This window comes from Strongylocentrotus purpuratus, unplaced genomic scaffold (genome assembly GCF_000002235.5).
Source record: "Strongylocentrotus purpuratus isolate Spur 01 unplaced genomic scaffold, Spur_5.0 spur5_scaffold_1, whole genome shotgun sequence".
Taxonomy (NCBI): Eukaryota; Metazoa; Echinodermata; class Echinoidea; order Camarodonta; family Strongylocentrotidae; genus Strongylocentrotus; species Strongylocentrotus purpuratus.
Window position 1 is genome coordinate 28,212,252 of NW_022145594.1, and position 10,745 is coordinate 28,222,996.

General features: G+C 40.0%; 1 protein-coding gene across 1 annotated transcript; it reads right to left on the minus strand.

The window, feature by feature from the left end:
- Window positions 1-4,788: 4,788 nt before the first annotated feature.
- Window positions 4,789-7,832, minus strand: LOC115921021 (E-selectin-like). Its single transcript, XM_030977965.1, has 4 exons — window positions 7,721-7,832; window positions 6,977-7,141; window positions 5,451-5,607; window positions 4,789-5,061 (listed from the first exon to the last, which is right to left on the minus strand). Exons 1-4 carry the CDS (start codon window positions 7,785-7,787, stop codon window positions 4,974-4,976), a joined length of 477 nt encoding a protein of 158 aa, XP_030833825.1. The 5' UTR covers window positions 7,788-7,832; the 3' UTR covers window positions 4,789-4,973.
- Window positions 7,833-10,745: the final 2,913 nt, after the last annotated feature.

Here is a 10,745-nt window from a genome sequence, read left to right on the forward strand (position 1 = left end):
CTGTATTTTCGAATTTTAAAATGATTTTTGAACTATGTATTTTTGTTATAGGTATAATTATTGTTATATTATGATATGATTATAATGTATTTTAAACTTTATTAGTAAAATTCATGTACCTAGTTTGTATATTACTTTTTATTATGTTTAAAATGCAGAATGAAAAATCATGAAAAAATGAGGAGAAAGTAAAATGGCTAAGAACTTTTAAGCAGGAACTACAACAACAAAGGCGATTCAAATGAAAAAGCTAAAGATACAAATTAGAACAGAAAAAGAAGAAATACAAGAAGACGAAGAAGAAGAAGATATAGAAGAAGCACAAAAAGAAGAAGAAGAAGAAGAAGAAGAAGAAGAAGAAGAAGAAGAAGAAGAGGGAGATGCCAATTCCAAATCGACGAATTGTTTCTGGCTAGGGGGTTGCCAATTCGAAAGAATCCTAATTAATAAACGATATATAAATATGATTATATAAAGATTATCAATGCAAAATGTAGTTAGGTTTAAAAAAAACAATGAATGAATGTTGGATTTTCTTTTCAAAATCAGTAATTATTCATCTGTCTTTGAAATCCCAATGATAATATGCTATGTTAATTTTATTATCAGGATGATTATACATCCAATCTATTTCCGTGAGCTTGATGATTTATATACAATGTTCATAAACCATAGTTAGAACTAGTCTTCACAAAAAGCTATAAAAAGCGAGTCACAACTTCGGAATCGCGTCCGGCCCGCCTACGGAACTATCATATCTATTACAAACGCACATACATACCTTTAAGGTTGACTAGTGCCAGGTCAGTCAGGTTTGGCATGGAACACAAAGCTTCTGCCAAGTGATATGAAGAGGCTGATGTTAGACGGCCAATATATTGTCACTGAATAGTATGTGACAGTGAAGTCTTGAAGGTAAACGGGTTTCCTTGCATAATTTGAATACAAGGACACGACTAATGTTTGAATTTCACAGATAGGACATACATGTACATGACATATTCATAAATCCTGCAAAGTTCTGTCTTTAAAGCATGAGGCATTTGAGAGAATAACAGTGGACGAATGAAAAGACAATGTAACGAAATATTCTGAATTAAATGGTCTAAAATAATACAAGCAGCCTCATGATCGGATATATACATTTCCCGGCTACAGCCTACGAGACTTAAAACCAACCAAAATCGACCATGTAGGTCTCTCTACCTTCTAACATTTTTTTAAGACGGGTTCGCTAGTAGACCAACATCCCATAAGATAGACAGTCCAAGAGACCAACATTGTCTTTTTATATCCCTTTCCTTAAATATCTGCTCGATTCGTCGGTCTCATACTATGCTATCGATCTCTTGGACCGTTGGTCTCGAGACCTATAACCTTTCTTGTAGTTTCTATATGTTATTTTGTTATTTTATGTATATTAATGTATGTGTAAAGGTCTCATGGGCTATCGGACCCTTTTGTAAATCTTGGTTTTGTGGGCTGTAGGTCTCGAGAATTGTCAGTCTACAGGATGTGGACCCCTTTGTTGCCAAAATGTATTGTAAATGGTTATAATTTATTAATGTTTTGTTGGAAACATTAATAAATCGAATCGAATTGAATTGAATTACAATAACGAATGACCCTGCTTTTAACCCCAATATTCATCTCAAATTATGTGAAAAGAAATATGGCTATAGGCACACCAACAGAAAATACACAAGTTATATGTATGTATGAAGAGATTATTCTTTATAATTTGCAACAATAATAATGCATCTGTGTACAATAAATATCAGATTATAAACGTGTGTAACACTACATATTTTTTAAAGATCAATTATTACATTAATTTTGTCATCCCGAAAATAGAAAATAATGTTTCGCAAAGAGAGAAAATGAATAGGTTCCCTTCCCATGAAGTTTGAGTATTTCTCGCTAATGTATATGAATGAAAAATTTTGTTATATATTTATGCGAACTGCGGCTATAATTTGTTGAATCTATGAAAGCTTTAAACAAATTTTTTTAAAATCTTATAATCGTTTTTAAAAACTCGGATAAGTTATTTACCTGAGTCTGTAACAAATGAAACAAACACAAACAAGTGAAGAAGAGAAAATGTTGAGTATTTAATTTGAAAGGTACATGAGGTAGATACATGTTTATTCTGAATTACTATAAGGATGTACTGCCGAATACAAACTTGACTCGTGACTCTGATGAAAATGATTAATAATTTTTTTTTATTCCTCCCAACTGTTCCTAAATATATATGATGTTTTATCATTATTATGTAGATATTAGAATAGAAAATGCATACTAAAATTAAGTTTCGTCAGAAAATGGTAGGGGTGAAAAACTCGGAAGGCTCGTTAAGAGAAAACATTATAAACAAGACAAATTAAACGATGAAGAAAAAAAAACATTGAAAAGAAAGCAGAATAACGGGAAAATCAAAGAGTATCGAGCCTCTGTAGAATTTAGCCACCAGGATCATCATATTAGAATAAGAATGTTAAGAAAAAGGAAACTGAGTATTTCTGGTTGTTAATAGAAAACCCATAACATTTATTAGTGCTTTTCCAAATCAGTTTAAAATGTGATTGACAATATTCGTGGCAGGGGTCTTAATGTGGTGTGATTTCTTTTCATTTTGCGTTATCTATCTACACATAATATTTAGAGAGATATATGAAGAGCTCGGTCCAAAAGGTCTATTAATGTAAACATTTCCAGTAGCCTCATACACTGACATTCCCAAAAAGCTGAATTTACCCCCAAAAGTACAAAAGTGGCATTTAAAAATCAGTTCGGTTCCAAAATGTACCGCATTGTAACTTGCATACAGTATGCAAGATTTCGGTTCCAAAAAGTACTACATCCAATTTCGGTCCCAAAGGTATTCTACATCCACAAAATTAAAAAAATACATAACGTCATGAATAATATTTTATTATTTATATTTCTTTCAAATAGTTGGAAATCACAAGTGAAATCATCACATGCGAAAAGTGACTGCACGTATTCATAGAATGTCAAATTTCTCTAACAGATACAACTTGTATAATTTTAATAATGAAATTAGTAACAAAAAATAGTAAATGCAATCGACTTAAATTGCAATGGATTTGGTTAGTAATGAATCATATAACGCTAGCAACCTCATCACACATTAACATGCAAAAACAACTACTTTCCTCAATATCATACAAAACCTGCGTTTAAAAAAGAAATAAAGTAATATTTTTTTTTTAAAATCTTCAGCTCATGTGACTATCGATATTAAAGAAACATTTAACCCGTTGACTCCTAAATTATCTAATTCCCATAGACTTATCACAGGGACCACCAGGTTCCAGTAAGCAATGGGTTGAGAAGAAGCTGGCTATTTATTGATAATTGAAAGAAGGTTGGAAAACATGGTACGTTCAAGGCAAAACACTAAATGCATAAAACTATCTAGAAAAATCTTTGGTAAAACTGGAATGTTTATGTATTCATAGAAATGACGCCTATTTCACGCCTACTATCTACTGATATTTTTTTAAACCTTGTGATAATTTAGACAATACTGTTATATCAACAAAACATTCACACGTATACAATTATATTTATTAAAATAAATTAACAACATTGCAAAATATTTGTCATACGTGGTAAACCTGAATTACAACCGATTTTATTTATTTACTAGACAAAAGGTTTTTTTTATTGAGAATTACACTGCTAATTTTCAGTATGTTCTCAGAATGAAGAGTGGTAATTTATTTTCATGACCCGGGGGAGGGGGGCGAAATGAGAGGGACGAGGAAGCATAGTGAACGAGAGGGGCAAAGGTGACGGAAGTGACTACCCCTCATCGGTTTTTGAAGTTTTGTTGTATTACAAAATTACATTCCTTAGCAAAACTATAGTACAAAAACGTAATACGGATTTTCTACAAAATTAACTTGTATATTTTAAAGGATATTATGCGAGAGTGCGTAGAGACTGACCGAGAACATGTTTGCATTTGTACTAGTCTGATCGCTACACTCTTGAGCCCTCAAGAGCCTAAAAGTGTTGCAGTCTTTAGTCAGTATTCGCTATACATTTTTTGTGCGTGCACTTTTTCAAATTTTCCGGGGGGGGGGGACACGATCCCCTCACACAAAATTGAGGGGGAGACGTGTCCCCCCTTCCCCTGAAATTGCCGCCCCTGCTCAGAATAATTAAATTTCTTGTCAGTTTAGTTGTTTCAATTCATTGTAGAATGTACATTTAAGTACTTCATGAACTTGGTGGATAATCTTCCAGTGAAAAATTCATTTCGAGAATGACTACAAATTCATTACGGGCTTTCGTTTTTACACCATTTTACTGCCAATTCTCTGTAGAAAGTCGACAGAACTCAGAATAACGCAAGTTCCAGAGTGCCTTTTCAAGATTCAAAGTTAAAAACTTTCCCCAGTTGTGACATTACTTCAATAAGAATTATTTCTACACGATTTTGACCAGTTTGGCATTAGTTCTGGTTTTCGTGTTATGATTTGAGACATACAAGAGAGCACTATTGGTGAGTATATTTGCTGCCGGGACGTCACTCATAATTAATACATTACGTATGCCATTTGCGGACGACCCGACATTTCGAGTAAGTTGTTGTTGGTGCAAAAATAAAAAGCTTGTGAGATCAATTTAAAGGCACACTGTCCTACTTGTAGCTACTTGCTCCCTCTATACAGAAAACTTCCCAAATTGGTGCCTGTTGGTCCCCCATGATCCTCTTTTTCTTATGCTAAATAAGAGCTGAGTTAATGAGATAGCCACCTGTCACAGTGACCTCGTTGGCTCGCTGTGTGGTCCAATCCCTTCTAGCTGCAGTAGTAACGCCTACCTTTAACCCCTTCCGCTCTTGATTCAACGTACATTATGTAATATGTGAATTTTATATTTTGTATTTTGTTTCAATCTTGAACTTTGTCGCTCTCACATGGCGCAAGATTGCGTCATTTCTTTAAATCCATAGAGATATGCTCGCGGTTACTTGCGTCGTTCTCCATTCCATTAGTGGAAATGGTCGGACTGTTATGTGGTCTAAGCGTGGTACGATGAGGGAATGAAAGAAGAAAGGGAAGAGAGAGGGAAGAGAAATGTTGCTGTGAAAAATAAATCAAAAGTGCATGAGCTACTAATTGAAAGAATACTGATTCCTAACTTTGGAAATGCAAGTCGACATTAAGTTTGAAGAATATGTCACTGATATGTACGTGACGTGTGTTTAAACGTAAACAATATATATTTCGAGTCCTCCTTCACCAAATAAATTGGCTTCATTAACTCAGTTAAGCTCAGTTTTGCCGTTTACATATCCATCTCGAATTGCAAGCCTCCGAACTTCTCGATAATGGAGGACTTTTAATGTCCCCGAAAATCGGGTACAACCTAAAAAAATTCCTGAGTAAAATAATTGAAAATTGACTTACTCTTGTTTGTCGGAATTGAACAGGCCCGATTGCCGATGTCGCAGAAACACGAATATGCCAACGACGAGGAGTACGATAAAGATAATGGAAAAGACCACACTGAGAGCGATGACGACGGCGTTATTGTCGCCTGGGATGGGATCAATGTCTGGGTCAGCTGTAGAGTAGAGAAAGGTCAGAATCAACCGAATGGCGATATCAAACTGATATAGCGGGGTTGGTGGATGATGGGGATAAGTTGAACGAGGAGTGATTATTTCAAACGATTCGACCGCCTAGTTTCTCAACCTTGTAAATTCTACTTTGATTTAATCATGCCTCATGTTCCGATTCCCCAGAAACGATCTCCAATTTTCTGCTTTATCTATATCCCTTCTCCCGTCCACCACTCCTTCTCTGTTTGAATACACCCCGCGAACTTAATTGACACTTTCTACTTTTCAGGGTTTTTTCTTTCTTTCATGATGAATGCTCATAACTGTGTCATACCGTTAAATCAAGGTGATTTAAGATGTGTGTGTTCACTTTTCACATTATTTTGATTTATATAACGGGTATGGTTCTTTTTCTCTGTCGATTACTCTTTCTTTCCCACTCTCACTTTCTCCTACTCCAAAATTTCCACTCACGGCTCTTTTTTTTATTCTTGTTCAGACCACGTACATTCACACACACAAACACACACACACACACACACACAAACAACCCCACGATTTAGGGTACGGGTGTGCATGTTCCCTCCCTCTGAAAGCATTCCCCTATCTCTGGTGTTTAAAGTCAATTTAATTGGGAACACGAGTGCGGTCCCTGCGACCCGGGAGTGGGTGGCCAAGACACAATCACGTACATCATTCTTCGAAATCGATTCTTTTCAATGAACTTATTTTGATGGCACACGACGACGTAAAGATGGCTGTAAACATCGAAACGAATCTTTGTTCAATAGCATTAAAGGTACTATGTCCCTTTTGCAGCCAACCTCAAATTCTGTAGAACTTGGAAATTATGAATATGTCATGTATGTCCTGTCTGTGAAATTTAAACGTTAGCAGTGTCCTAATATTCAAATTATGCAAGGAAACATGTTTACTTGCTAGACTTTACTGTCAGACACTATTGACTGGCTATTTTTCTTCTTTGGTAATAACATGTACATAAAATGAGCCGTAAAAGGTACATGATTATTGTCTACATCAATAACCCACTTCTTGTGATGACCAAAATTAAACTGATTGAATCATTGCGCAGCATAAAACGTATGAACATTCGGACAATGGTCTGAAAATCAAGACTATTACTTATTGGCTCTATAGCTCCTAAGTCGATTTGACAACTAATAGTCGTTATTTTCACACTTGAAGACATTTTCAAGCCCCGACATAGTACCTTTAACCCTTGGTCTTGGAGGTTAAGTCTTTTAACATTTTCCCATCAAAGTGACTGGTTTACAGACGATTATTGCGCGCTAAATGCTCGTCACGGGCACGACCACACATAGGGTGTAAGACATGGGAAGTGATACTCACTGGTGCAGGTCGGGGCGCCGCTGCTCCACACCGCGTCTCGGCATACCGATTGATTGGCGCCGTTCATGGTAAACCCTTCCTTGCAAGCAAATGTCGCTGTTAGGCCATCTTCGCTGAGAGAGATCGAGCCATTGGCTGGTGTGTCCAGGACGCCGCATGACGAGTCTGCAAATAAAAGTGAACAACGTATTTTGACATTTGGTATCTTCCCATGACACAGGGTGTAAGGATGACGTACCCCTCCCCCCCCCCCCCCCCCCACTCAAATCAGTTTTTTCACAGCGACGCAAGTGCTAACTACGGGGTATTTAAATGAGCTCGACACCCCGTACTAGCTCTACTCTCGAAGCTAATACGGCTAAGTACCGTCGTAGGTTTGGACGCTACGCGGAAATTTTCGATCTGAGTGCGACCCCCCCCCCCCCCGCTAAGATTAGCGTTGTATAAGGCCGCGTCACCGGTCGTGAAAACTCGCTAGTGTTATTTAGGGTACACGTATGCATGTTCCCTCCCTTTGAAAGCTTTCCCTAAGTCCGGTGTGTAAAGTCAACACGTGCCGATTTTATATGTATTACGCCAGGAGTCGGACGTTGTTGCGTGAGAAGTATCACCGTTTACCGGAAATTTTTGGAACATGAATGTGGTCCCTCCTTTTCCGGAGTGTGGAGCGAGTTGACGTATTCCTTCAGTTTTAAAGACACATCAAGCATAGGATGTAAGTGCGACGTGGGAGATAATACTCACCGGTGCAATTTGGGGCGCCGTTGCTCCACACCGCGTCTCGGCATACCGATTGATTGGCGCCGTTCATGGTAAACCCTTCCTTGCAAGCAAATGTCGCTGTTAGGCCATCTTCGCTGAGATAGATCGAGCCATTGGCTGGTGTGTCCAGGACGCCGCATGACGAGTCTGCAAATAAAAGTGAACAACGTATTTTGACATTTGGTATCTTCCCATGACACAGTGTGTAAGGATGACGTACCCCTCCCCCCCCCCCACTCAAATCAGTTTTTTTCACAGCGACGCAAGTGCTAACTACGGGGTATTTAAATGAGCTCGACACCCCGTACTAGCTCTACTCTCGAAGCTAATACGGCTAAGTACCGTCGTAGGTTTGGACGCTACGCGGAAATTTTGGATCTGAGTGCGACGCCCCCCCCCCCGCTAAGATTAGCGTTGTATAAGGCCGCGTCGCCGGTCGCGAAAACTCGCTAGTGTTATTTAGGGTACACGTATGCATGTTCCCTCCCTTTGAAAGCTTTCCCTAAGTCCGGTGTGTAAAGTCAACACGTCCCGATTTTATATGTATTACGCCAGGAGTCGGACGTTGTTGCGTGAGAAGTATCACCGTTTACCGGAAATTTTTGGAACATGAATGCGGTCCCTCCTTTTCCGGAGTGTGGAGCGAGTTGACGTATTCCTTCAGTTTTAAAGACACATCAAGCATAGGATGTAAGTGCGACGTGGGAGATAATACTCACCGGTGCAATTTGGGGCGCCGTTGCTCCACACCGCGTCTCGGCATACCGATTGATTGGCGCCGTTCATGGTAAACCCTTCCTTGCAAGCAAATGTCGCTGTTAGGCCATCTTCGCTGAGAGAGATCGAGCCATTGGCTGGTGTGTCCAGGACGCCGCATGACGAGTCTGCAAATAAAAGTGAACAACGTATTTTGACATTTGGTATCTTCCCATGACACAGGGTGTAAGGATGACGTACCCCTCCCCCCCCCCCCACTCAAATCAGTTTTTTCACAGCGACGCAAGTGCTAACTACGGGGTATTTAAATGAGCTCGACACCCCGTACTAGCTCTACTCTCGAAGCTAATACGGCTAAGTACCGTCGTAGGTTTGGACGCTACGCGGAAATTTTCGATCTGAGTGCGACCCCCCCCCCCCCGCTAAGATTAGCGTTGTATAAGGCCGCGTCGCCGGTCGCGAAAACTCGCTAGTGTTATTTAGGGTACACGTATGCATGTTCCCTCCCTTTGAAAGCTTTCCCTAAGTCCGGTGTGTAAAGTCAACACGTCCCGATTTTATATTTATTACGCCAGGAGTCGGACGTTGTTGCGTGAGAAGTATCACCGTTTACCGGAAATTTTTGGAACATGAATGCGGTCCCTCCTTTTCCGGAGTGTGGAGCGAGTTGACGTATTCCTTCAGTTTTAAAGACACATCAAGCATAGGATGTAAGTGCGACGTGGGAGATAATACTCACCGGTGCAATTTGGGGCGCCGTTGCTCCATACCGCGTCTCGGCATACCGATTGATTGGCGCCGTTCATGGTATATCCTTCCTGGCAAGCAAATGTCGCTGTTAAGCCATCTTCGCTGAGGGAGATCGAGCCATTGGATGGTGTGTCCAGGACGCCGCATGGCGAGTCTGCAGGTAAAGGTAAACAAAGTATTTGCACATATTGTATCTTCCCATGACACAGGGTGTAACCGTGTAAGAGTGACATATACCCCCCCCCCTCCCCCACTCAGTAATAATTTAGGGTATGTGTATGCATGTTCCCTCCCTTTGAAATCACCCCACTAAGTCCGGTGTGTTTAGTCAATAAAGGCCGATTTTGGGGGTGTATTATTAGTCGGAATGTGTTGCGTGAAATGTACCCTTATACCGGAGATTTTGGGAACATGAATGCAGTCCCTCATTTTCCGGGGGGGGGGGGGTTGACGTATTCCAAAAGTTTTAAAGAACCTCAAGAATTTGGTGTTTTATTCCACCATACAAGTAACTACGTACTATATCGACATTAGCACCATTTTCAAAAGTAATTATGTAGCGTCTCATACATTCGCACTTTTATTGTACGTTTATGTTCTCCGTAATTTTCCATTACGCAACTTATTTATATTCATTTATTCGGACCACGTGCGTTCATCCCTCCAATCGCGCATCGTGGTTCCCCGCATCGTTCAACCCGCGTATTTTCAACACCACGATAACACCACGAGGTTTTCTTCACTCCTGCTACCACCCAGTCGAGTCAACAACTCCTGCTAACATCTTCAGTTGAGTCAATACGCCTCCATGATCTTCTCTCCGCACTCGAGATCCTTCCGTGCCTCATGCACCTCTTGCATGACACGCCAACCTTTCCTCTGCCGTCTACAGCGGGATGGCAGTTTTCAAGTGGAATGTTTTAATCAGGACCGACTTGACGCTCGATTCTCCACTGGGAGCTGTCAGAACTTCGTTCCGGTAGCTCTTATTACACATGAGCTCGACTTACCGTAGCTCGCCTGAACATTCATCAATGAGTTAGACCCACCGCAGCTCTGATGAACTTCACCTCAAAGTTCGGCTTATCCGACATCAGCGACTCACTGCTTTGTGCTGGCACCGACTTTGTCTTCAACATTTTCTTCCTTGGCCTCCGACATCAAGCGACTCACTGCTTCGTCATTGAGCGCCACACGTTTCTTCTCTTCTCTTCTCTTCTCGTCTGAGAGTTTATCATCATCATCACGAGCGTCAGCGTCGAGATCACATTCTGCACGGCTCTTCAGCCACGACCACGAAGCTAAGTCTCAGTCTGTAAGCCTCCGCATCATCATCGCGTGAGCCCCTTCCTTCGTTCTTCACATGCCATCATCTTCGTCTGACTTTCGACGTCATCTCTTCTCTGTCGTAAGCTTAATTTACTCATTGCATTTATTCATGTTTATGTCCATCTCGTGTATTATTTGTTTGTTTGTTTGTTTGTTTTGTTTTATTTCCACTTTTTCATATCAATACAAAGAAACATACAAATAAATATGG

Excerpts from the sequence above, each read along its gene's own strand:
- LOC115921021 (XM_030977965.1), bottom strand. The coding sequence starts at position 7,787 with ATGAACGGCGCCAATCAATCGGTATGCCGAGACGCGGTGTGGAGCAAC. Across the intron at positions 5,608-6,976 it reads CGGCGCCCCGACCTGCACCA|CTGACCCAGACATTGATCCC; the intron begins GTGAGTATCACT and ends TCTACTCTACAG. Across the intron at positions 5,062-5,450 it reads TTCAATTCCGACAAACAAGA|ACCACATAACAGTCCGACCA; the intron begins GTAAGTCAATTT and ends TACCACGCTTAG.